The sequence below is a fragment of the Crocodylus siamensis genome, chromosome 1, assembly GCF_052110815.1.
Source record: "Crocodylus siamensis isolate JL-2025a chromosome 1, ASM5211081v1, whole genome shotgun sequence".
NCBI lineage: Eukaryota > Metazoa > Chordata > Crocodylia > Crocodylidae > Crocodylus > Crocodylus siamensis.
In genome coordinates this window covers 283,011,931-283,036,397 of record NC_143395.1, presented here as the reverse complement: position 1 = coordinate 283,036,397, position 24,467 = coordinate 283,011,931, and the positions used below count along the sequence as shown (strand labels likewise).

At 44.6% G+C, this 24,467-nt stretch overlaps 1 protein-coding gene and 1 pseudogene across 1 annotated transcript in view; one reads left to right on the top strand and one right to left on the bottom strand.

Moving 5' to 3' along the window:
* ANOS1 (anosmin 1) overlaps positions 1-16,084 on the bottom strand; it is a 216,781-nt gene extending 200,697 nt beyond the window's left edge. Inside the window, exon 1 of the mRNA XM_090064041.1 lies at positions 15,698-16,084. Coding sequence (XP_089920167.1) covers positions 15,698-15,904 — 207 coding nt within the window. The 5' untranslated portion in view covers positions 15,905-16,084. The remainder of the gene's footprint in view (positions 1-15,697) is intronic.
* Positions 16,085-21,787: 5,703 nt separating this feature from the next.
* On the top strand, positions 21,788-22,720 carry LOC149874564 (uncharacterized; annotated as a pseudogene).
* The last annotated feature ends 1,747 nt before the right edge of the window (positions 22,721-24,467 follow it).

Genomic DNA, 24,467 nt, shown 5'->3' with positions numbered 1-24,467 from the left:
AAGGGTTTGTTAGTTACTGTCTAAGCTACCAGTAAGTCCTAATCAAGTTTAGAGCTGCTTAGGAATAGATCACAAAACTGAAAAATAAAATAGGTTTGTCCAAGACTGCTTTCCACAGTTCCCTTCACAGAGCTGCTACATATGGGCCAAATGTCAATATGCTGTATCTTCTCTATAACAAAAAAATGAAGGCAAACAGATAAGGATGTGATTCATTACCGTGTTAGTCCAATTTTCCAACACTGGAAACAATGGCATTAAAACCAGAATAAAATGGAAGAGATATAGTTGTGAAGCAAACTATAGGAGCTTAACTTTTGAAAAGTAACCCTTAGTGTTTATTGTGTTAGGATGTTAGTTTGCTCTTTCCTCATCTTCCCTCTCCAGCTTTTCTCCTCAACACCATTTGATTTGTTTTATTCACTGGTTTTATTCCATTGTAATCCAAACTCTCAAAGGCAAGGATTTTTCAATAAGGGATTCTATAGTTTCTAGGCTCAGCCTGAGGAGTTCCAATAATATAAAAATTGTAATCTCTACTGGATTAGTGTGAATTACAAGGTTTTATATCAAAGAGGCTTTGCCAATGACAAACAATGAGCCTATCTCAAATATAATTATTTGTGAAAGTATAAGTTCAAAATGCAAATGTTGGGAGTGCCAGTTGTTTTGTTTTTAAAATAAACTGATTAGAAAGTATAATATAAAAAAATATATATCCAGAAATAAGAGACAGACAGAAATAAACTATAAAGAAGAGAACTAAATTGGTGGCCATTCTAACTAGAGTTAGAAAATTATTCTCACCTTTTCCTGAACACCAAGCTCAGCCTTTCAGAAAGTGGACAGACATTCTGTCACCTGCTTCTTCCTCCATGTTAGAGTACTACAGGCCAACCGTCAACTTGGCAGCTGTATTGTAAAGCCCCCCACAGCTGCCTAAGAAGCACAGGTGGCATAGGGTGTGAAGGAATGAGGTTGTTGCTCTTATGGCATGTTCGGTCAGGTAACTTCAGTCCAGTAAATTACAGCTACCAGAGAATATCATGCCTAGAACTTGCAAATGTTTTTGTTCTGTGTAAGCATGATTTTACTACTACTCCCCATGTACTTTAGCATATTAAACCACCTACTTGTCTTATTAGCAGATATATAAATGGTTGTGTATATTATCATAAACATCAATCAGTTTTTAAATAATTTAAGTTTCATGCTTCTATGATAATCTAAAGATACCATGGAAATGTCAATATGCTATAAGAAAAACAAACTATGATTTTTCTTTATGAAATCCTGGAAAACTGAAGACAATAAATATTTTGCCTTCATTTAATTGGGGCGGGGGGTCTCTACATATCTAGGCATATGCCCCTCTACACATGGGGAAAGCAAGAAAAGAAGTGTCCAATGTATTTTGGTGATGAATAAGGATTTTTTTAATTAGGGAAAAAGAAGCAGTACTCCTCTTTTTTAAATTTCATACACCCCACAAAACATTCAAAACTCCCAGATTACCTCCCCCTCCCCTCTCCTGCCATCTCTTTGTCCTCTGATCTCTGGGACATTAAAAGACTAGAACAGGAATAGGACTGTCTTGGGACAGCAGGTTCACAGTGCTCTTCTTTGATGGCAATGACTTCATAGTCCCAGTGTTCATATGATCCAAATGAAATCAATGGCAGTCTTTTCATTGACTTCAAAAGGCTCTGGATTAGATCTATAAATCTCAGCTATGGGAAAGGTCACAGAATGAAACTTCGTAGAATTACCTCCTAGTCTGAATTTGTTTTTACACAGGATTGACACCTGTGGCAAAAGTACCCACTAGTCTGTCACACATTGCTAGATAGTTACTAATTAAATTAATACATATGCTTTCTCTCTGCCATTCTGCCTCTTACGCTCTTCCTAGCATTCATAATTTTCCTTTTAAGAATAGAGTATATTTTCTTTTTAAAAACATAGTTATCTTATATTTCGTTTTAAAAACATGATATATTAGACAAGAAAGAAAAGCAGCAAACTGGCCGACAGAGTTAGCACTTACTCTCAAGAAACTGGCCCTGTGCAAAAGTGAAAAGTTCAACATTTGAGAAATCAGCCTGGGTCTCAAACTGTCTCTGAAGGTTATTTACTTTTTTCTAAACAGGACACTTACTAAACCAAATATATTCCAAAAGTATTTGAAACGACAACTTAGGCACAAGAAAAATGCATATCCAAACAATGCATACTGTTTTAATACCTGAAATGTATCATAAGCACTGCATAAGCATAAGCCCTTCTTAACCTATGTAACCCAGTGCTGCAGATTCCAAGGAAAAAATATTTCTATTAACATTTAACAGAACTGCTTCTTTCTCTGGAAATCCTGTAATGATTTTCCACATTAAAAAAAACAAACTATGATTTTTCTACTAGTTACACTAACTGAACAGTTTGGTCCAGAGGTTATCAATATCGCTTTAAATTTCATGAGTTTTGGGTTGGGCCCACTAATCAGACTATATAAAATCAAACTATCAAAATAAAATGGAAACTGTTTTGAAGGGTATGCAAATTTATCAAGTATATTTTTAGGAATGTTTGTGCAGCCTCAAGCAAAATGTGGGATAAAAACACACCTTGTCAATTCTTATGCCCCAATTAAGGTCCTATTTCCTCTTCATTCTGTGCAGCTCATTTGATTTATATTTTTAAAGTTACACTTAAGACATGAGCAGACACAAGTGTTTCACATTTAAATGGATGCCGTCCAAACTTCTGGACCCAAATGTGACCAGTCAAAACTGCTGGATTATAAGGACCGCACCCACACCAAAGAGTCCCAGAGTGTGTCTGCGTCTTATCCAATTTAAATTAGTGAATGCCTTTTCATTGACCTCTAAGGGTTCTAAATTGGGCCCAGCAGTGATCAGGCACAATGCCTTTTGCAATCAGTGGGATTCATATCATAGCCTTAAATTCTGGCTCAGATCCACACTGCAGATTCCTAAAATTCTGACACCCTTTGATGAACTGCTATCAACCTCCAAACTGTTCATTCACTTAGCTTGTCAACAGGATCATATAAACCAGGGCTGTCTAACTGGTGGCCCATGGGCCACATATAACCTTGAGGAGTTAACATGCTCTTGGGCTCTTGGTCTAGATGTCACTCCCCTCAGTCATCTGACAACTGCTTCTGTTGCAGACTCTAGGTGCCCCCTCCTTTCACTGGCTTCTGCTTCCTGGATGGGAGGGTCAAGGTAGGGTTACTGTATGTCCAAGTATTCCCAGACATGTCCTCTTTTTGAGTCCTCCCATCTCTGTCCAGGTGATTTTTGAAAATATCAACACATTTTGCTCTCACTTGTCAGCTCGCCCTGGCAAGCAGCTGCTTGGGGCTGGGGGAGGAGGAAATTGGAGGCAGGGGGCATCATGTGCATCTGCATCTGCATACGCATACACGTGTGGCCGGCATGCAGCCAGGCATGGTGGTGGGAGCAGCCCCAGCAGCTGCACCCAGATAAGTCTATGGAGGGGAGGGGGTTGGACAGTCTTGACCTAGGGCCTGGCCGTGTGTGTGTGTGTGTGTGTGTGTGTGTGTGTGTGTGTGTGTGTGGCAGGAGGTATGGAGGGCATAGGTGTGTGAGAGGGGTGGTACCTGCTGTCACTGGAGGAAGCTGTCTGGGCACTGGGGCTGCAGCAATGCAAGGGAGGCACCTGCCTCTCCATCAGGAAAAGAGGACAGGGTAGTGCCTTTAGGAGCAGCAGGGAGCTCCATGGCTGGGCTGGCAGCACTGGGGCCAGCACCCTTGCTAACAGGGGTGGGGCAGCCAGGAGGCACTGCAGGACTGGGAGGAGCAGGGGGCTGCAGGTTGGGAGTGAGGGGCACCATCAAGCCTGGGGGGTCTGTGGGTTGGAAGGCAGGAGCACCAGGGGGGCAGGGGACTGTAGGTCAGTGTCGCAGGGCACTAAGGTACCTGCTCTTTTAAGGGCAGAAACTGCCTAGAGAGAGGGCCCTAGCAGTCAGGCAGAAACCTCACAAATGCAGGTTACTGTGGCAGCAGGCCAATGAGAGAATTAGCTGCACCTGCACCCAGCCAGTGGACTGGAAGAAGGCAGGGCCCTGGGCACACATAAACTCCAAGGCTAGGACTACAGAGTTAGTTTCCTGGCAGCAGCCAAGAGGGAAGGAGCTCTCATAGAGGAACCTAACTTGAGATACTTGCCTGCCTGTTCTGCTTCTGGTAGGATTAAGGGGCTATAGGTATTCATAGGTACTGGTTGGGGGGAGACCCAGTAAATTGAGAGAGAAGCTTGTCTTCTAAAAAGGGATGGAGTGTGAACCCTACATTATGGTTATGTGGGACTTGTCCTTTCTGTGGTTACTTAAACCAGTGGACTGGGCTGAGGCTATTGCGGTGGGGGGGGAGGTGACCTCATTGGGGCACACTACAGTGTGGAGACCCCAGCACCAGAGGACATAGTTGCTGAAGCTAAACTAAGCTGAGGCCTCAACACAAGAAAACAACATCTACATAACATCTGTGAGGCTTGGAGAGTGATAAAGGGGTGGTTTTAGAGTCACGCATCTAGCCCATAAGGCTTGGAGGTATCGTAAGGCGCCTCCTGAAGGTGGGACCGAATAAAGGGGTCTAGCAACCCACAGACTTTAAAGGAGTCTGTCAGGACTGTGACCGAGGAGCAACTCAAGGGCAGCCACCCAATTCATCATTTATATAAGCAAGACGTGGCATGAGAGATTAGTAGGTGCCCATAGGGCGGAGCCGGCAAGTTCACCGTGTCCTAGGGACATCACAGCCATCCCAGGGGTAGCTACATCATGACAGTCAGGAGTGTGGGGCACAGGCAGTGCCAAGAGGCTGTGGGTCAGGAGTGAGGAGTATTGGCAGGGACAGGGAGAGCTGCAGATTGGGAGTGAGGGGCACCAGCACTGTCTAAGGGTGAAGTACTGTGGGTCAGGAGTGAGGGATATCAGCAGGGATGGGAAGGGTTGCAGATTCCAAGTGAGGGACAGGGAATGGGCATAACACTGTCTCCCACACAATCATATTACACCCCCTCCCCCCCCACCAGCAGGTAACCTCTTGGAAATATGTAAACCCAGGTTAAGGATGCCTGTGAGGTGCTGGGACGGTACTACAGGATGGAGGGGAGGGAAGTGATGTATTCAGTATGGCAAAACAGCAGCCTATGCAGCATCCAGCCAAGGGGCTGAACAAGCCTGTGTAGTGTGGAGTCAGAAGCCCTGAAACTTCCAGCCACTAAGAAGTTGGTCAGCCCTGATATAAGCAGATCTCTTAATTCCAGGTTTATGATCCCAGATGTCAAGAAGATGAGCAAACCAAATCAAGTAAAAGATTAGTTACCTACCAACATATATTGGAAATGACATATGACTAATGAAAAAGGAAGATTTGGATTATCAAAAAGCCTCCAAGAAAATCCTTCAAAATACAGCAGCACAGAAACTAGCTAGTCAAGGTCAAAAGAGTAAATATCTCTTTTCAGTAAGAAACAGGAAGCAGAGTAACGATAAACATCACATTTCCAACATACAAGAAAGTAATCCTGGGTTACATTGTAAAGTGAGTTCCCTTTATGCAAATCTGAGTTAGACGCCATTTTCCAGGAACACATGTACAGCATAAAGCAAGGGAAACCTGCACTAAATTCAGCGTTATTTAACATGGTTATTAATTCATTTTAAGATGTTTTCAGTAGTAAACACCACACATGCATTTGATGGTTTAGAAAAGATTGGCTACTGAGCAACTTTTGCAGATGAAATTGAAATATTCTGAAAGATTAAAGAAAAGAAAATTACATCGCAATGGAAAGAGTATAAAAAAAAAAAACTTCAAGGATTAAAGTTGTTCAGGATAACAGACTTCAGTGATTTCTTTCTATTTCCCCTGCTCTCTGCAAAAGGGCACAAACAACTGTGGACCTAATGTGCCCAGGGCCTTCAACCTGGTTTAGTTTTTTCACCTGTAATCAATTGAAAAATGCAATTACAAAGATACAATAAATAAGGGTCTGCAAATAATTTGCAGGCAAATGTGACAGTTTACATACAATAAATTACATGTCTTGCTAATACCATCCAGCAGTAAGATATCTAACTGTTATCAGTTTCACAATTGTTTGAAGGTGCAAAATCAGAGATTATTTTTTTTAAGTGTCTCAGCTAAAATTTTGAAAAATATTCCTCAAATTAATTTGTTGATATGAGGCATAGTGAATCTAGAATGATGAAAATAGTTTTTTTAGCAGGGGATCAGGTCTGGGGGACAAGGCTTCTCACCAGCTGGGCTAGGGACAGACATTCAAAATGCCAGAGCCTGATTCAACCTTTGCACAACTGGGCAGGGAACATCAAGGGCTATAGGCTGTACAGAAGGGATAGAATAGGGAAGAAAGGTCAGGGTGTGGCACTCTATGTAAAAGAACAATTCACATACTCAACAAGCAGCACTGGGGCAGACTGAAGTGCTCTGGGTCAGAATACAAGGCGGTCGGGGGAGGAAAAGGACTTAACGGTGGGGGTCTACTACAGACCACCCAACCAGGGAGGACAGCTAGACCGGGAATTCTCAAGTCAGCTCGCGGAGGCAGTTAAGTCAAAGGATGTAGTCGTCATGGGTGACCTCAACTATCCAGACATTTCTTGGGAAGAGCAGTCAGCCAGGTCTGACCGCTCACGTAGGTTCCTAGCCATGTTACAGGACCTCCATCTAACCCAGGAGGTGCACAGTCCCACCAGGGGAAATGCCTTGTTAGACCTGGTCCTGGCCACAACCGACAACCTGGTGGCCTTCTATGACCAGGTCACAAAATCCTTGGAGACAGGTGTCGCAATGAACATAGTATTTCTGGACTTTAGGAAGGCCTTCGACACTGTCTTTCACCCTATTCTCATTAAAAAATTAGGAGATTGTGGCGCTGATGCCTACACAGTCAGTTGAGTTGCCAATTGACTGGACAGCTACACCCAGAGAGTGGTGGTGGATGGGTCATTTTTGACCTGGAGGGATGTGGGCAGTGGGGTCCCCCAGGGCCCACACTGTTCAACATCTTCATCAGCGACTTGGACAAGGGCTAAAAAGCACCTTGTTCAAATCTGCAAATGATACTAAGATGTGCGGGTAAGTGGGCACACTACAAGAGAGGGCAGGCTGCATCTGGACAAGTTACAGGGGTGGGCGGATGAGAATAAGATGGGGTTCAATACTGACAAGTGCAGGGTACTGTACCTAGGGAGAAAGAACCAGCAGCATACCTACAGCACAGAGGCAGAAAAGGATCTTGGAGTCATTAGAGACGCCAAGATGAACATGGGCCACCAATGTGGGGACACAGTCAGCAAGGCTAACCGCACCTTGTCATGCATCCACAGATGCATCACCAGCAGGTCCAAGGAGGTGATACTCCCCCTCTATGGGACGCTAGTCAGGCCGCAGTTGGAGTACTGCGTCCAGTTCTGGGCACCACACTTCAGGAGGGATGTGGACAACATGGAGAGGGCCCAGAGGAGGGCCACTCACATGATCAGGGGACACCAAGGCAGGCCCTACGAGGAGAGGCTATGGGACCTGAACCTGTTCAGCCTCCATGAGAGAAGGCTGAGAGGGGATCTGGTGGCCATCTATAACCTTGTCAAGGGGGACCAGCAGGCAATGGGAGAGTCCCTGTCCCCCTGAGCCCGACTGGGAGTAACAAAGAATAACAGCCATTAAGTTGACGGAGAGTAGATTCAGGCTAGATGTGAGGAGGCGCTACTTCACAGCCAGGGCGGCTAGGATCTGGAACCAACTTCCAAGGGAAGTGGTGCTCACTCCTACCCTGAGGGTATTCAGAAGGAGGCTACATAGACACCTTGCCAGAGTCATTTGACCCCAGCATCCTTTCCTGCCCATGGCAGGGGGTCGGATTTGATGATCTGATTGTTCCCTTCTGACCCTACCAACTATGAAACTATGAAGGCTGCATGTGGCAGCACCGGGGCCCAGAGCCCCCTCCCCTCCCATCCCCTCTCCCACCAGTGCCTCCACCATGGCTGCTTTCCTCACCCTGCCATGGTGTACCCCTCACCTCACCAGGAAGGGGATCCTGCAGAGGGACAGGACCATCCCAGCTCAGCTGGAGCAGAGATCCCAGCCCAGAAAGCATGCTGGGGGTGGGTGGGGAGGGGCTGGTTTAACTTAAACCATAAAGGGGTCTGAGACAGAAAATGCATAAATTAGTTTGAGCCAAATCAGTTAAGTCTGATACTACATTCAGCTGGGTTTATCTTAAACCAGTTTTGGCCATTCTGAAACTGGTTTATGAGAACTGAATGTCTGTTCCGTTACAAGTTTAAACCAGCTTCTGATTACTTAAACTGGTTTATGTATAATATCTGTCCCTAGCCCCAATGGCTTCATAACTGAGATCAGAAACTTCTACGATGACCATGAAGTTAAGTGAGCTCTTCAGTCTGGCAAGTCAGCTTAGTACAACAATAAATGAGTGGGACAACACACAGAACACTTGATCTGCTTTAAAGCAAAGAGGGTCAGAAGAGTTCCACCAACAGCCTGCCAAATACACACCCCCACATGCAGCTGTTAATTTCTTAGAGAATTCAGGAAAATGGCAAAAGCCAATACATTCAAGGGATAATGTTATTCTACAGCCACAGGAGTGTAATAATTTGCTCAGCAAGGGAGAAGGATCACACTCTACGTGGAGAAACTAAGCTGAATACTCGCATATTTAGTATCACCAATGTAGCCCTGATCCAAAGTAGCTTCACTGAGCACAGATCACTGGTATATTTCCATATCTCTCCACTGCACAAGCTGTGCAATTAAAGCATATTTAATAAATCACTGAATGTTTGGTACTATGTGCAGTTTATCTTCAGGAAATTATTTGAGTTGTAATAGGAGTGGAATTGCAAATCAAGGATAGAAGTTTGTGCATAGAATCACAGATATCACACCTACGTCAGATCAGGTTATATTACTTTCCTTTTCATGCATACTAATTTAATTCCCCAGGAAAAGAAACATGGATAGCATAAGCTATATGAACAAGAAAAGCTTTAACCTAGCCTGCCTGACTGCTACTACTAATATAGCCCATGTGTAGATAATGGCTCATAATGAGTCACAAAACCTGCCTGGGATCCTGGGGAAATATTCTGGTGATTCACCCAAGTAAGGTGTATGTTGTCATGGCTACACTATTATCAAAACCCAAAATGGCTAGTTTAAAGCTACCTCAGGTGTGTCTTATAAAGTATAGCCATCTCTCTGGACTGTGATATACACGTATCCTGGGCATTCTCTGTCACCAGTTATGAAACTTAATAAGAATTGATAAGTTGCATATTAATACTAAAAAAAAGACCTCTGTTCAACACCACTTTACAAAATAAAACCTACACAGAGATCTGCAAATATTTTTTTTTTTATAAAAAGAGAATGAAAGAGAGACTTGTGTATTAAGTTTGCTAGAAATATTTTGCTTTTAATATACAATCAACATCATGAATTTACATGAATAAATTAACTTTACAGATGCCAGGTAGTATAACAGTAGAAACTTAAATATAAATACTGATTGATTATACCTACATTTCTGCTTATTATCTGTATTATCCAGGACTATCCTGCTATTTTTCCAGGTAAACCCTAAGTTCCCTCATTGTGGTTTCCCAAGCCCCCATATCATTCATATCACACAAACCCAGAAAGCAAAAGCCCGTGCTTATTTGTGCTTTGAATCCAAATTTCCATGTCTGAGATATAGGCTCAAGATTACAGATTAAGGCTTAATATATAATTCACCTTTTTACAGTGAGAAAGCAAGCAAGGGCACACAAGTAGTGATAGTCCTGCAGTACTCTGTCCACAATTGCCCTCAAGGGATAAATATATTCTCCTGCAATTAATGCAATTGCCTAGGAAAATATACTAGATCATTTCAGCACAAAGAATCAGGGTTTATGCCTCTAAACACACATGGGGGAGTGTAGAGATGGTGAAGACACAGTAACACACTAGTACAAAGAACTGGAATACGTGACTCTTGATGTCCCTTCCAGCATAATGACTCCATACAGATAGGCAGCAGCATAAGTGAGTAGGAGGTATAACCGGGATAACAGTCCCAGGTGCCACCTTTGTTGCAGGGCACAAAAATAACCACCACCATCATCACTATGGCTGTGTCATAGTTACCCCACTGCGTCTCTGCAGATATGTTTTTACTGTGGAAATATTTAAACTCAGGTAAGGCTTAAACTGATTTACCAGTCGTTTGTGTTAACTATGCAACACAGACATGCTCATAGCCTTTACCTCATCTGCCACGAGTATTTCACTGACTGATCCTGTGGGCTTGGTAACTACCAGTTCTGACCCCTCCAAGCAGGCAGGTGGGAAAATGCCAGGTGTGAGCTAGGCATTAAGATACTGACTGAGCAAGCTGAATTGTGGGCACCTCTGAAACTTCACTGATGAAAATTTAGGCATCAACAGGTTTATGGGCATGTTGGAGATGACAAGCTTAGATTTGAACCCTAATCCTTTGGTGGGTCTGGAGCTGTGCATGCACTAAAACAAGGTAAGAGTATAGCCAGTTTAAGACTGGAAAAAGGTATCTGGAGCTACTTCAAAGGGATACAGGTTTCCCTCACTTTATGCAGGTTCTTTATGTGTGAATTTGCTCTTATGCAATGACCGTTTTATACCAAAAATTCATTATATGCAAGGTAAACTCACTCTTATGCAATCAGCGTGATGGAAGCCCACAATCAGCTGCTTTGTGCTGTGCACTGTGGGAGTGGCACACACCAAAATATAGTCTCCTGAGTGGATCTGTGTTCCTTGCTCATTGTCTGTGACACGTGTTTCTGTAGTTGCCATCCTCATTATGCCAGTGCCCTATGCTTGTGTGTATTGTCTGCTGTTGGTGAGTACCAAAATTGTCTTGTAAAAGTGATAGAAATGGGTCTAGGGGTCAGTGCAGTTAAGGTCTTGGAACATATCCCTATTTGTTACATTGTAAAGTGAGTTCCCTTTATGCAAATTTGAGATACGCGCCATTTTCCAGGAACGCATGTACAGCATAAAAGGAGGGAAACCCGTATCTCAGACACCCCTCTGAGTATCTAAATACCATTTGTTCTATTTTGCATATGGAGAAAGTGAGACATTAAAGTCAAGAAAATGAAGCTCATTTGACTTCTTTGGAGATCAAAACATCATGGAAATATATTGAACAGAAAAGAGAAAAAAAACCTTTTTCAAACAAATATGGTAGAAAACTTGAAAATCCAAAAAATACCAATTAACTCTTGGCAAGACAATCACAATGCAAGAGGCAGGAGTTATAGAAATAATCATTACCCTTCCTTGATTCCCTGATCATGCTACTTGATGGTGCTTCTCTTGCCTATCACCAGCTGCTCCTGTGCTTTGGGAACCCCCACACCACTTTCCCTCTAGAACAGCATTTCTCAACCCATGCGGTGCGACCCAAAAGTGGGTTCCAAAAACATATGAAAGGGTCCCAAACAAAATTTAAAAATGGATCAACAAACTTTAAAAAGGAGAAAAATGCAGGAAACATTGGGTTTCCCTTGCAGGCTGGCAGAGCTTCAGCTTGAGGCTGCTCAGGAGCCCCCATGTTTCACACATACCAGGGGGCTGGGGCTGGGGGGCAGCAGGTCAGGAGTGAGGGGCAGCAGCAGGGTCAGGGAGCTGTTTTCTGCTTAAATGATTTGCTGGTTTGGGTCTGGCCATCAATGTTTACAAATGAGTCCTGTACAAAAAAAGTTGAGAACCATTGCTCTAGAGTGCAGGACTTGCCATTCCCCACCTGACAACTGACAGCAATACGCCTGTAACTACACACCCCTGCACCATTTAGCTGACCCCACCTGCTATAGGAAGAGTCCCCACGTAGGCTGGGGGGAGAGTGAAGAAATCAGAGGGTTTTCTGAGGACAGTCTCACAATAGAAAACATGGCTGAGTGCACTTCAAAGCCTGACTCAGATGCTGAGATAATGAGGCATGGCTTGCCATGTAAAGCCCTGTGGCCATGTTAGAGGGGGCAGAATAGATGAATGTGCCTTGGAATAATGACCTGCCACCCATTACACCTGGCATGCCTCATGTGTTCAGGTATCCAGGTTGTAGCCATATTGGTCTAGAGTCAAAAGGAATCAGAACTTGTGGTAGAGATAATATCTTTTATTAGACCAACCACACGTTTGCAAAACAAAAATATAGAAAATGTTTTTGCAGACATCTAGTTTGTCTAATAAAAGATATCACCTCTACCGGCAGTTGATGTGTTCAAGCCATCCCTGAAACCCAGCCTTCTGCCTTCATTAAAATACAATGGGAAGCTTCACTTGTATAAATGAGATCATTGCATTGCCCAAACTTCCTGAGCTGAAAGGAAGCAATGGAGGTGAGTGACATAATACTTTAGCAGGTGGGGGTTAAAACTGGCTTGATGACAACAACCCAGTTATTAAGTCCTAACTGAGTCATTTGTGGCTTACTTCACCCTGGCTAATTAAAATGTAATCACTATTGTTCAGCAGGGGGCATTCTGTCAGCAGTTTTACTTGAGCAAAGCCCCCATGCCAAGAAAGCACAAGACAAGCCTTTCACTGGGACTTGGCTTGATCTAAACTGCCTCTTTAGCCCCTGCAACTGTCAAATAAATAAGTGACAAGCCATAAAAATCCTAACCCCTCAGCACGATCATGAACCAGGTTAGTGGCTTTTCTGCTTTCAACGCATCTACAAAAAGGAGGACATTGGCTTTGCCTAAGCTTAGCCATTTCAAAAGCCAGGGCAGCTAGAGGTAAAACCTTTACACCCATACTCCTTTTCCCAGCAAGCAAAACATTCAGGTTCAGTGCACTTTTCCCTCATCCTTTCTAGGTCAGGGAAGGAGGGAGAGATACAGGCAGCATCCTTAGCTAGGAGGGATTATTTTTCATTGTCTTTCCATTCAGCTACAGGCACCAGCCACCTCCTCCTGCCATGGATTTACGGAAACACTTGGGGTTTATTTTCAGATTGAAATGAAATCGGTTTTTTTTTTGTTTTTGTTTTTGTTTTGTTTTTTATGATCGAGTTTGGGTTTGTTTGAAGCCAGCCCTTCATTGTGAGTGACTCTGCACTTGCTGAAGCGCAGTCCAGTCTGACCTGTTTGAATTCGGGAAGACAGAAGACAAATCTCCCTATCTTCAGAAAGCACATCTGCATCTTGCCATGTGCATGTGCCCCAGTGTTTTGTTTTATTTTGTTTTTCTTAATATATTTCATGTTCCAGGTCAAATCAGCCAAATCAGTTCCAAATCACATCAATTGAACAGAACTCTGTCGTTCCAAAAACCATATGGATTAAGCAGGCAGACCTCAAGTCATTCTAAACACTGTGTATGGCGCTACAACCGACAAGCATCCTCCGTCCCAGCCTCTCACCCTGGGACTTCAGATACTCCCAAATCCATTGGCAGGCATCCTACGTGCAGGCCCAAGCCCAGGGGTCTTGGGATTCAGATGCCCACAAGAGGCTGGAAGTGACTTGGGTAAGGGAAGGGGGAGGTGGTGGGGATAGGATATGCAGTGCAACAGGCTTTTTGTTCATCCTTGCCATAAAGGCAGGAGTTGCAGACCGAGCACATGGGCAAGGAGGAGTCCACAGCTAGCTTTGTTGGACCTAGCAGCTCAGGTCAGTCCTCATCTTGAGGTCTCACCTTACTGGAGTGGTCCTCCTGCACTCTCACCTCCTCAGCCCCTCTCAGAGCCCCATCACATAGCCATGTGCCCCACCTGTAGCTAGCCCTACCATTGCCCACCCACTTCTTGCGGGGGGGGAGGGGGGGGCGGTAGACGAGCCTTCCTTGGGGGTGGGAGGGTCGGAAGAAATGCTCTAAACTCTTGGTCATCTCCCTTCAAGGAGGACAAGGGGCGGGGGGGAGGGATTCATTCCAAGTTTTCAAACAGAAAAGCTACGGAGAGATGGGCTCCGTAGAGCCTCATGCTCTCAGCATGTCCTGCTCCTGGGACAAGAACCACGGGAGGCGCAGGGAGCCCCGGGCTCTGCTCCTGCCCAGTGAGGCTGGCACCAGCAGTGAGGCCTTCCTGGGGCTTGCATGAGTCACTGGCCACTGCTGAGCCCGGCCCGGCCCGGCCGCAGAGCCAGAGCCTGCGGGACTGGGGGGACAGCGTCCAGCTCTCCTGGGCAGGGCCACACACACATGCACACATACAGCTACATCTACATAAAGAGGTGTACACACACATACTCATACATGTCCTACACATACACGAGAAGCTACACCTACATGAAGCAGTGCATGCACCACACACATGCATGCACACGGGAAGCTGCATCTACATAAGGAAGGGTACACATGCAGACATGTACACACACACGGAAGCTACACCTACATGAAGCAATGTACACACACAGAGACACACATGGGAAGCTACACCTATATGAAGAGGTGAATACACACACACGTGAAGCTACACACACACACACATGCACAAAACTACAGCTACATAGAGAGATGCACACATACACATCACACATACATGCACATTACAAACATATCACACACACGGCACGCGTGCATGAAGCTACCCTGACACGAAGAGGCACAGCTCTAGAAGGACCGAAGCACCATGTGGAGACACATTTAGGTTCGCTATTACGAAAAAACTTTCTGAGGAGATGGCAGGGAGCCCTGCAGCAGGCTGCCTTGGGGCACAGTGGCTCTCCGAGCTCAGGGGCTTTGAAGCCCCAGCTCCACAAAGCCTGGACGGGATGCTCTAACTGGGGAACGTCCTGCTGCGAGCAGGCGGTTGGGCTCGATGCCCTGCTGAGCTCCCTTCCGCCTCCTGTCCTGGGTCCCTACACGGGCACCGCAGAACCACCGCACACATCACATCACGCACACGCACATCACACATGCACACATCATGCACACACCAAACATCACACACACACATATCACACATCACATCCATAATACATACACACACATCATACATCAAACGTCACACATACACCACAAATGCACACATCACAAATACACACCCAACACATCACACAGATGCACACGCATCACAGCACACACACGCACATGCATCACAGCACACACACACACACGCATCACAGCACACACGAGACACAGCACACACACGGACATGCATCACAGCACGCACACGCATCACAGCACATGCACGACACAGCACGCACATGCACACGCATCACAGCACACACACCACACACGCCACACAGCACGCACATGCACACGCATCACAGCACGCACACCGCACAGCACGCACATGCACATGCATCACAGCACACACACCACACAGCATGCACACAGACACGCATCACAGCACACACACCACACAGCACGTACACCACACAGCACACACATGCACACGCATCACAGCACACACACCACACACATGCACACGCATCACAGCACACACGCCACACAGCACGCACATGCACACGCATCACAGCACACACGCCACACAACACACGCGCACACGCGAGCGATCAGACGCGCACAGGCGCGCGGGCGCTCCGTGCACACGGCCGGCCGGGTCCCGCGCGCTCCGCGGGGCCGGGGGCGGCGGCCGGCCCGCGCCGTACCTGGAAGTGCTTGAAGAAGGCGGAGATGCGGGTGATCTGCAGGCTGAGGCACCTGGCCGTGCATCTGGCGGCGGAGAAAGCCTCGTCCTGCTTGCGCGCCGCGGCGGCCCCCAGCCCCAGCCCGGCCGCTGCGGCCAGGCAGCCCCAGGGCGCCGCCAGCCACAGCACGAGGGGCAGAGCCGCGCCGGGCGGCCGAAGCAGCAGCATGGCCGGGCGGGGCGCGGGACGCGGGGCGGCGCGGGTGCGAGGAGCCCGTGCCCCGAGCTGGGCTGGGGCCGGGGCTGGCGCGGGGCCGGGGGCAGCTGCGCGCCGCACAAACTCCGCAAGAAAAGTTCACTGATCCGAGCCGGGCGGCCCCGGCGCGGCCCGGCCCCGCTCCCCGAGGGGAGGGATGAGGGTGACAGCGGCCCGCGCCATTGGCTGCGGCGGCGGCGGCGGCGGCGGCGGCGGCGGGGAGGGACGGGCGGGCGACTCGGCCCGGGCAGGTCGCCCGAGGGAGGCAGGCGGGGGGCGCTGCTGGGCTGCTCCGCGCTCCCCGGCCCACATGCACGCCACTCACACCTGTGGGCACACACACAGCCTGCGGCAAGCGGGCAGCGCGCGCACGCACACACCTGTGGGCACACACACACACGCAGACATCTGGTGGCAGGCAAGCAGTACACACATACACACGCACCTGTGGGCACACACACACATCCTGTGGCAGACCGGTAACACACACACAAACACCCTGTACACACACAGGCATACATACCTGTGGACATACACAAACCCCTACACCTGTACACACACATACACATATGTGCTTTCCTGGCTGTGCACCTCCACACACCCAGGTGAGTGTCCCCTGCCCCGGCATCACAACCGGGCTGCAGCTTGCCCTGGGGAGCATGTACACACCTGCCTGCCCGCCTCGGGGCTGCACCCGGGGGTGAGGATTGGTGCCAGCTTCAGCCGGCATCGTGGAGAACTGGGGGCACTCATTGCCCAGGGTGACCCAGCCCTTGCAAAACTGCCTCTCCCTGTAGGTATGTAGCTTCACATGTCTACGCTTGTATGTGTATGGGTCATGCCTGCAACATGCAAAGCATGCATACACAGGTACAGACACATACACATAAACACAGGCACACCCACACACCTGGGCTCACCCACATGCACACTCAGAGGCACACACACACTGGCATACATACAAGTACGCACACACAAGCACACATGCACACACATATGCAGTATGCACACACACATAGGTGCACATACTTGCGCACAGAGGTACATGTGCATACACACATGCACACACACTTGCTCACACAGGTACACACGAGCACACACACATATACACACAGAGCTTAGGGCATACAAACCTAACTAAATGCAGCCACCAGACTTGCAGAAAGACCCCCAAATCCCCACCCTGGCAGGAACTGTTCTTATTTCCCACTCTCCAGCCTCACATTTCTTTTGCCCTGTGGTAGGACAGCTGCCTCGTTCTATGTGTATATTTACATGTATTCATTCATAAATGTGGATAGACTGGGGAGAGTCAACTAACTGCCAGGTCGTCTCTGCTTTTTTGTTGTTAAGGTCTAAAAAAAAAAATAGGGTTGTTTAATTCCAGTTCTGAAAGTTAGTGAAGGCCCTTGTACAGTACAGCCTCTTGTGCACTGGCATCCATGTATTCCAGGGTGAAATGGGCACATCATTTCAGTGTGTTATTTAAGAATGACATTTGACAAGTCATTAGCCCTGAGCCTTTTGGCCAGGACTGCAAATTCAAATCATACATCAAGCTTGTGAAAAAATGGCTATCACAAGGCTTAGAAGCAGTATTCTCCCTTTTTCTCTCTCTGTTCCCTTCAGTCTGTGTACTTACAGGGCATGTACACAGTAAGCCACATGGATTATGTGCTACGTTCATTTTTAAACACACCTCATATGCAAACTTCCTGCCTCTGCAATAACCTGGGCTAGTACAAGAAATAAAACATTTTCTTTTCTCACTGTAAGGTCCAAATTAAGTCTCCCAAACTTGGTGATCCCTTGTGGCACAAATGAAAAATAGAGCCATTATAGCACAGGTAAATAGATCTGCTAGCAGAGAGGAAATATATAATCTACCATGGTCAACAGGCTATTGTAATCTCCTTTGATGAATGTACTTTTAAACTGTATTAAAAACTATATGAGCATCCTCTCCTGAAACTAAATCAGTATTTAACAAGAACTGTGTCTGATCTTATACTACTTTTACGTAAGTATAGCTCCATCTCTCCCCAGTGGCCTTAACTCCAAATTATATCAGTATGAAATAAGAAACAAGCTGTAGAAGGGCAAACCAGAATGCATGTCTGCAACTTCTATTGTCCCTTGAAGGCAACACCTGCATAAAGCAAGGGAGAATCAAATCATTAAAAAACCTCTGTAGTTAAGCTTATAATAACATGCTTGTGAAGCCTATGAAACCAATACATTCATAGCTCATTCTAGTTATAACCAGGGATCCCGGTTTTCTCTGATTAAAAAATAAATCCCCAATTTTCAGATTAAAAAAGTAACCCAAAATCTACTTTTCTGTGATTAAAATGAAGCACCTCTGTGTGTGTGTATATATATGTGTGTACACACACACAGATATAGTGACTTAAAACTTTTGAGCCAAATCCTTCCTCAGTTCACCATAGCAATCAGCAGTAAGCCTTTAGAAGCCTTGTAAATCTATGGGTGCTGAGGAACTGTAATTGCAAATTGCATCCTTCTGTGTCTGAAGGAGCAGCCTTGTGAGGAGTGGAGGTCAGGTGCTACCACTTACCTACTCTACCAGGTCCTACAAGGGGTGGACAACTTAAAAAATTAGTCAGTGATATGCAGGAATTCCTGCAGCTGAGGGTTACCTCAGACATGCTGATTCAGTCCAGTTCCAATTTGTCACCAATCTCTAGGAGGTGTCACCTAATTTGCAAGCTGTGGTAGCCAGCTGTCTACATGCCAAATGAATGGAAGCAGTTAGTGGTTTATAAACAGGGCCCTTGGTTAGGCTAAATTTTCAGTGGTATCTTGAATCATTAAAAAAAAATCACTAAAAAAATCATAGTATATCCCTAACAAGGTTGGTAAAGACCTGAATTATGTTTTGTATCCAGGAATAGACTGGAGTTGGATCTTTACAAATCAGGAAATACTCACTATGTTAGATTTTACTAAACTTTGACTACGAATATCTCCATTATTTCTCCTAACCAGGAAAAGAAAAGAACATTATCTAAAATGTGTTGTAATTGCATACTGGAAAAGTTATGAACCATGTTTACTAACATAGATATGGAGCACAGACACTTGACAGATTAAATTTCCCCCAATATTAGCATTATATTAATACAACCAATTTAGTATATCATAACTAATAACCTGAAGTAAAAGTCCATGAATTATGATTAATTTGTTTTGTAAAGTCCAGTAGCAAAAACACAGAGATCTAGATCATTAAAAAGTTTGTGAATGTGGAGTTTATTTGTTTGCTTGTATTCAAAAGGTCATGGTTAGAGAGAATTCCTTTTAATGGGGAGCTGACTTGGTTAGTGCACAAAGTTTGGGTGTATAATACCATTAAATCCAATTCACACTGGACATGTATCCTTATATGGAGATTATAAAACCAGGTGGGGTGTGGAAATTAGGCACTGTAGTTCAATCATTTTTTCAGATAAACAAAACCTTGTAACTCATATACAGAGATTTAAGACATATGCATAGTTACACACTTGTGTATATATACCTGTACTATGAGAGGTAACAACTCTCTTCATGGAACACTGAGATTTAGTAACAAATAACAGGTACAAATTTGCAATCTTCAGAGATGTGAGATTTTCAGAAATACATACAAACCTTTTTAAAGTCCCATACAGTAAAAATAGTAATTTGTTACAGCAGAAGTGATTCCTTTGGTGTAATTTTTTCTACTGGTTGCTAATAGATAATTAAGCTTCTGCTTTTAAAATCCTAGATTTTGTGAATCATGTAACTAATTTTCCAACCAATTTATACTTTTAAACAGCACAACTCTTTTACAAAAATCCAAAATATATTTATTTTTATTTTGCCCAAATTATTATTGTCAGGTGGGGTTTTCAGTAAATTAAAATAAATCATCATTCAGCACTGAAATGGTATACACAACCCGCACAACCATAAAACATTAGTCTTATGCTACTGTAAAAACAACGTCGTCTCTTCTTCATCCGTTTAAACTGCTGTGACATTTACAACTAGCAGCGTAAACACACGCGCTCCTGAAGTCTCCTTTGTGAAAGTCAGGGCTGTTTTTTGACAGGAGACAGCGCCACATACTGGTTATGTAGAGTGAGATCTGCAACTACTTAATGGTACATTATCTTATGCAGGATTAATCTGAGTTTCATGGGTTGCTTTTAATCAATTTTAAATCAGCCTGAAAGCACTATAAGTAATCACATTTTATTATCAAGTAATACCAACATTAGGTAACATTCCCAGGTAGGCAAATAAAGATAATAATGTTAATGGCAAAAGTATTTCTTGCTTAAAGGTCTGGAACAGTTTGCCATCGGAGGTGGTTCAAGCACCTACATTGAACACCTTCAAGAGTAAATTGGATGCTTATCTTGCTGGGATCCTATGACCCCAGCTAACTTCCTGCCCTTTGGGCAGGGGGCTGGACTTGATGATCTCCCGAGGTCCCTTCCAGCCCTGATGTCTATGAAACTATCTCTGAAACTAAATATGGAATACTATATTTTCATTCATTGAAGTTATTTATTATATTACCTGAATTTCCCACCTTCATCAGTTCCCTTCAGCTCCAGTGTTACAAACAGGTTTTGACTTCAGCTATTATAAATATGACTAATTGTAGAAACTCTAAAAACAAACTATTTTCAAGCATAGTTATCAAATCATAAGAACAGAGAGAAAGCAAAACAGAAACTATAATATACATTTTTCAATGAACCTTTAAATGAAGTTCCATAACATCTTTATCAGATATAGTTATTTAAAGCAGTAATAAAATCATACATTTTAAAAAGCATTATTGCTTATTGATTATTGCTTTTAAAGAACTAATGATGAATGAGTGGCAAAACCCTCCTTTATCCTTTTACCTTTCCCCCATTTACCTTTAAACAGTTATTTGGAGCCACTAGGCTCTGCATCCCCTATGACCTCATATCCATATTTCCTTTATAGGACTTACATATATTCATGAAGAAACAGCAATGAATTTAGAATTCCAAAAAATTTAGAACAATAAGTTGGAAAATTTAGCCTTTTTACTTGGTTACTCTTATTTACACAATTAAAAAGAAAAAGTTTTATGCCACCAAAACAAAATAGTTTTTAAATTATAATGAAGGACAAAGATAAAAAGAAATATTTATGAGTTATGTAGGAGGAATCTTTTATCTAGAGTACTGTTTTTTCTCAGAGATGGAACCAACCGAACTTGCACCTTAGGCAAACCCTGTGGGAGAGCAGGAGGGTGATATGGGGAGGTGCTGTTGAGCACCAGAGGAGTCTTGGTTCCAGAGAAGGGTGGGCATTAGAGTCCTACCTATGCCAGGGACTAAAAAACAGTCCGCTGCTGTTACCACAGCCACAGTCCCAGTCCCAGCCAAAGCATGGTCCTCTTGCCCCAAGTGTTGCTCTTCCAGCAGTGGTGCAGTGTCTCTGTAACCACCTGCTGTTGCAAGAGCAACACCATGAAGCTGCTTTTCTTGCTGGGATGAGGACACTACAGTGTGGGAAATTTTGGTGCCCCTAAACATGGGCAACTGGTGCCTCCTTAGGGGGGGCACATGCCTCCCCAGCAACCAGTCAGTGATTTCCTATAGATAGCAATGATATCCAAGAGGAAAAAGTCACCAGAAAGTTAGCTGAGTTTTAGTTTGCTGTCTGAGCTGATGTATGACTCTGAGCAGAGCTGTGTCTGTTGCAGTTCACCACTCCCCATAGGAAGTTCCTAGCAATTACCATGGAAAATTAAGTGCCTTTGAAGGATAGGAAATCACGTCTTTCTGCATATGAAACAATGGAGGACAGAATTAAAATGAAATGTCATGGTGCTTAATCTTGACCAGACAGACCACATTATACAAGAAACCCACAGACCAACATATATAACTGCACAGAACCAGCAATCACCTAAACACACCAAAAAAGCTGTGATATACAGCCAAGCCCTCAGATACCACCAAATTTGCACTGAAGAGAACACCCAGGATTGCCACCTCATCAATCTTAAAAAGGCTTTCACCCAACAAGGACACTCCTCCAGAAAGATAGATTGCATGTTTGAAAGAGCCACCCGGATACCACGTGAAGAATTGCTGCAGTACAGAAGAAACCCCCCCACAAATCGCACGCTGCTGGTTATGACATATCACCCCTCCCTCGAACCTGTACAGAAAATCCTCAAACAGTTGCAACCCGTACTAGAAAAAGACCCTACTCTTAGAAAGATCTTCCCAGACCCACCCATCCTAGCCTTGAAACAAGCACTGAACCTCGCTAACCTCATCACCAGAAGCAAACTTCCTCAAGCCCAGAACACACCAAAAGGATCCAGACCATGCCATGACAAGAAATGCAAAACCTGCCAACACATCTCCACCACCCCCACAATTACTACATCCCACAACAGAGCCATCAGCATTCCTGGATCTTACAGCTGCACCTCCAGAAATGTCTTATATATCATCCAATGCACCAAATGCCCTGATGGAAAATACATAGGAGAGACCAAACAACGACTGCGCACCAAAATGAATCCACACCAGAAATCAATCAAAACAGGAATATCCAATTACCTGTGGGGGCACATTTCTCACAAGAAAACCATTCTCTCTCCAATCTCTCAGTCCTGATTCTCAAAGGAAACTTACAAAACACTTCCCAGAGATGAGCCTATGAACTCCACTTCATCAGCCTCTTGGATACTAAAAATCAAGGACTAAATATAAACATTGGATTTATGACACATTATAACCTGCCTGACAGCTGATTCCCCAGGTATCTCTCCACTATTCATCCCCCTTCTTTCTCTTCCTGCCCCCCAGCCTGTCTCTCACCCATTGACTCCTCAATCTACATTTTTACCAACTACCTGTCTTGTATGCAAACCAGCCCAGCCTCTGGCTTCTTTACTTTTCATTCCATCCAGGAAGAGCACACACCGACTGTTGAAATTTCCTTAGCGTGACGAAGGGTTTTTGAACCTGAATGTTTGCTTAATAATTGTTTTCCATCTATTTAAGTTGGTCTAATAAAAGATATCAGGTTCACGCAAAGAACCTTGTCTACTTAAAGACTTAGGATTTTATGCCACAAAATAATGCAAAAATGGGCCTGTTGTAAGTTTCCCTGGCAAAAAAGAAGGTCCAGGAGTCTTTCTTCTATTTAGCACATGTCGCTCAAAGACCAGGTTCCAAGTACAATCACAGTTGCAGTTCCTTCCCTGAGGTAGCATGCCATGTGTTCCTAACATACAAAGCACCCCAGAAAGACTGATGAGGTGGCAATACTACTCCTGCCTACAAGGGAACTCCCAGAGACAAAGTCCCCTGTGAAACTTCCTTTGCAGCTGTGTGCCTCTGCATTGACCTAACTCCAGCTTCTATCTTAAAGCAGTACTCTCACCCCATTTCCAATATTGGTGATATTGCCTAAGTTTAGATGTAAGGCTGCAGTCCAAACTGGAGCAGTCCTAGAAAGAAGGCTTCTGAGGCATAGTTCCTTCCCTCTTCCATCTCCCTCACAGAAAGGGAGTAATTGGTTATTGCTGCTAAGGATGGTAGTTTTAGTAGCAGTATTAGTAGGAGAAGTGAAATAGGACCTTATGAATCCTAGTCCATAGGGGGCCATAGGAATTGCATTTAAGCATAACAAAATATGGTTTTTGCCCCCAAGAGCTTACAATCTAATTATGAAACAAGGGACAACAATTGAATATAGGCAGAGAAATGAGGTACAAGGAGACAAATAGACAATGTTGCTTAATCTGATGGGGACCCTGGCAAGCTTAATCATTAGCAAGCTTTTTGTAGGCTTCACAGAAGAGACCTTCAAGAGAATCTGAACAAGGATAATGAGGTAGTTTTACAGATTTTTAAAGAGGTGTCCTTCTGTGCATGGGAGACAATGAAGGAGAAAAGATAAAAGTGCCTCTTTGAAAATTAACAACTGGAAAATGGAAGCTGGCATCATGGGCTGACTAGAGTCAAGAGTCAACATTTCTTTAGGAAACAAGAAATAATTGGAAAAAGACACGTAGTTTGTGTTTGATGGGATGGAAAATGAGGAGCAAATGATGAAATTCAGAGTGAGTGGTTACACAGACAAAGTGATGGGCAGGAAAAATGATCTTTTGAATAGATATGGGTGTGGCTTTTATGAAGGCCAGAGGAAAGGATCCTGCAATAAGAGAGATGTGAGATGATAAGAGCCTGGATAAAAATTTAACTCTGTATATAGTTAGAAATCTGAGCGTTTTTGTGTAAGTGAATCCACAGGATTTAGACAAAGCCTGTATGTAAAGGTCTGAGCGGTTTAAGATGCAAGATACTGGCCTAAGCAATAGGCAGCATGGTGGCATTGTCAATAGTAATCATGAAGGCAGTAGCAACATGGTGGTATTGGCAACCAAGCCGAGGTATAGTTCACCAAGCTATGGCACCTAGCCACCATTTCATGTAAACTTAATTTTTCAGCTTCTGATGATGGCTAGATGACCTCA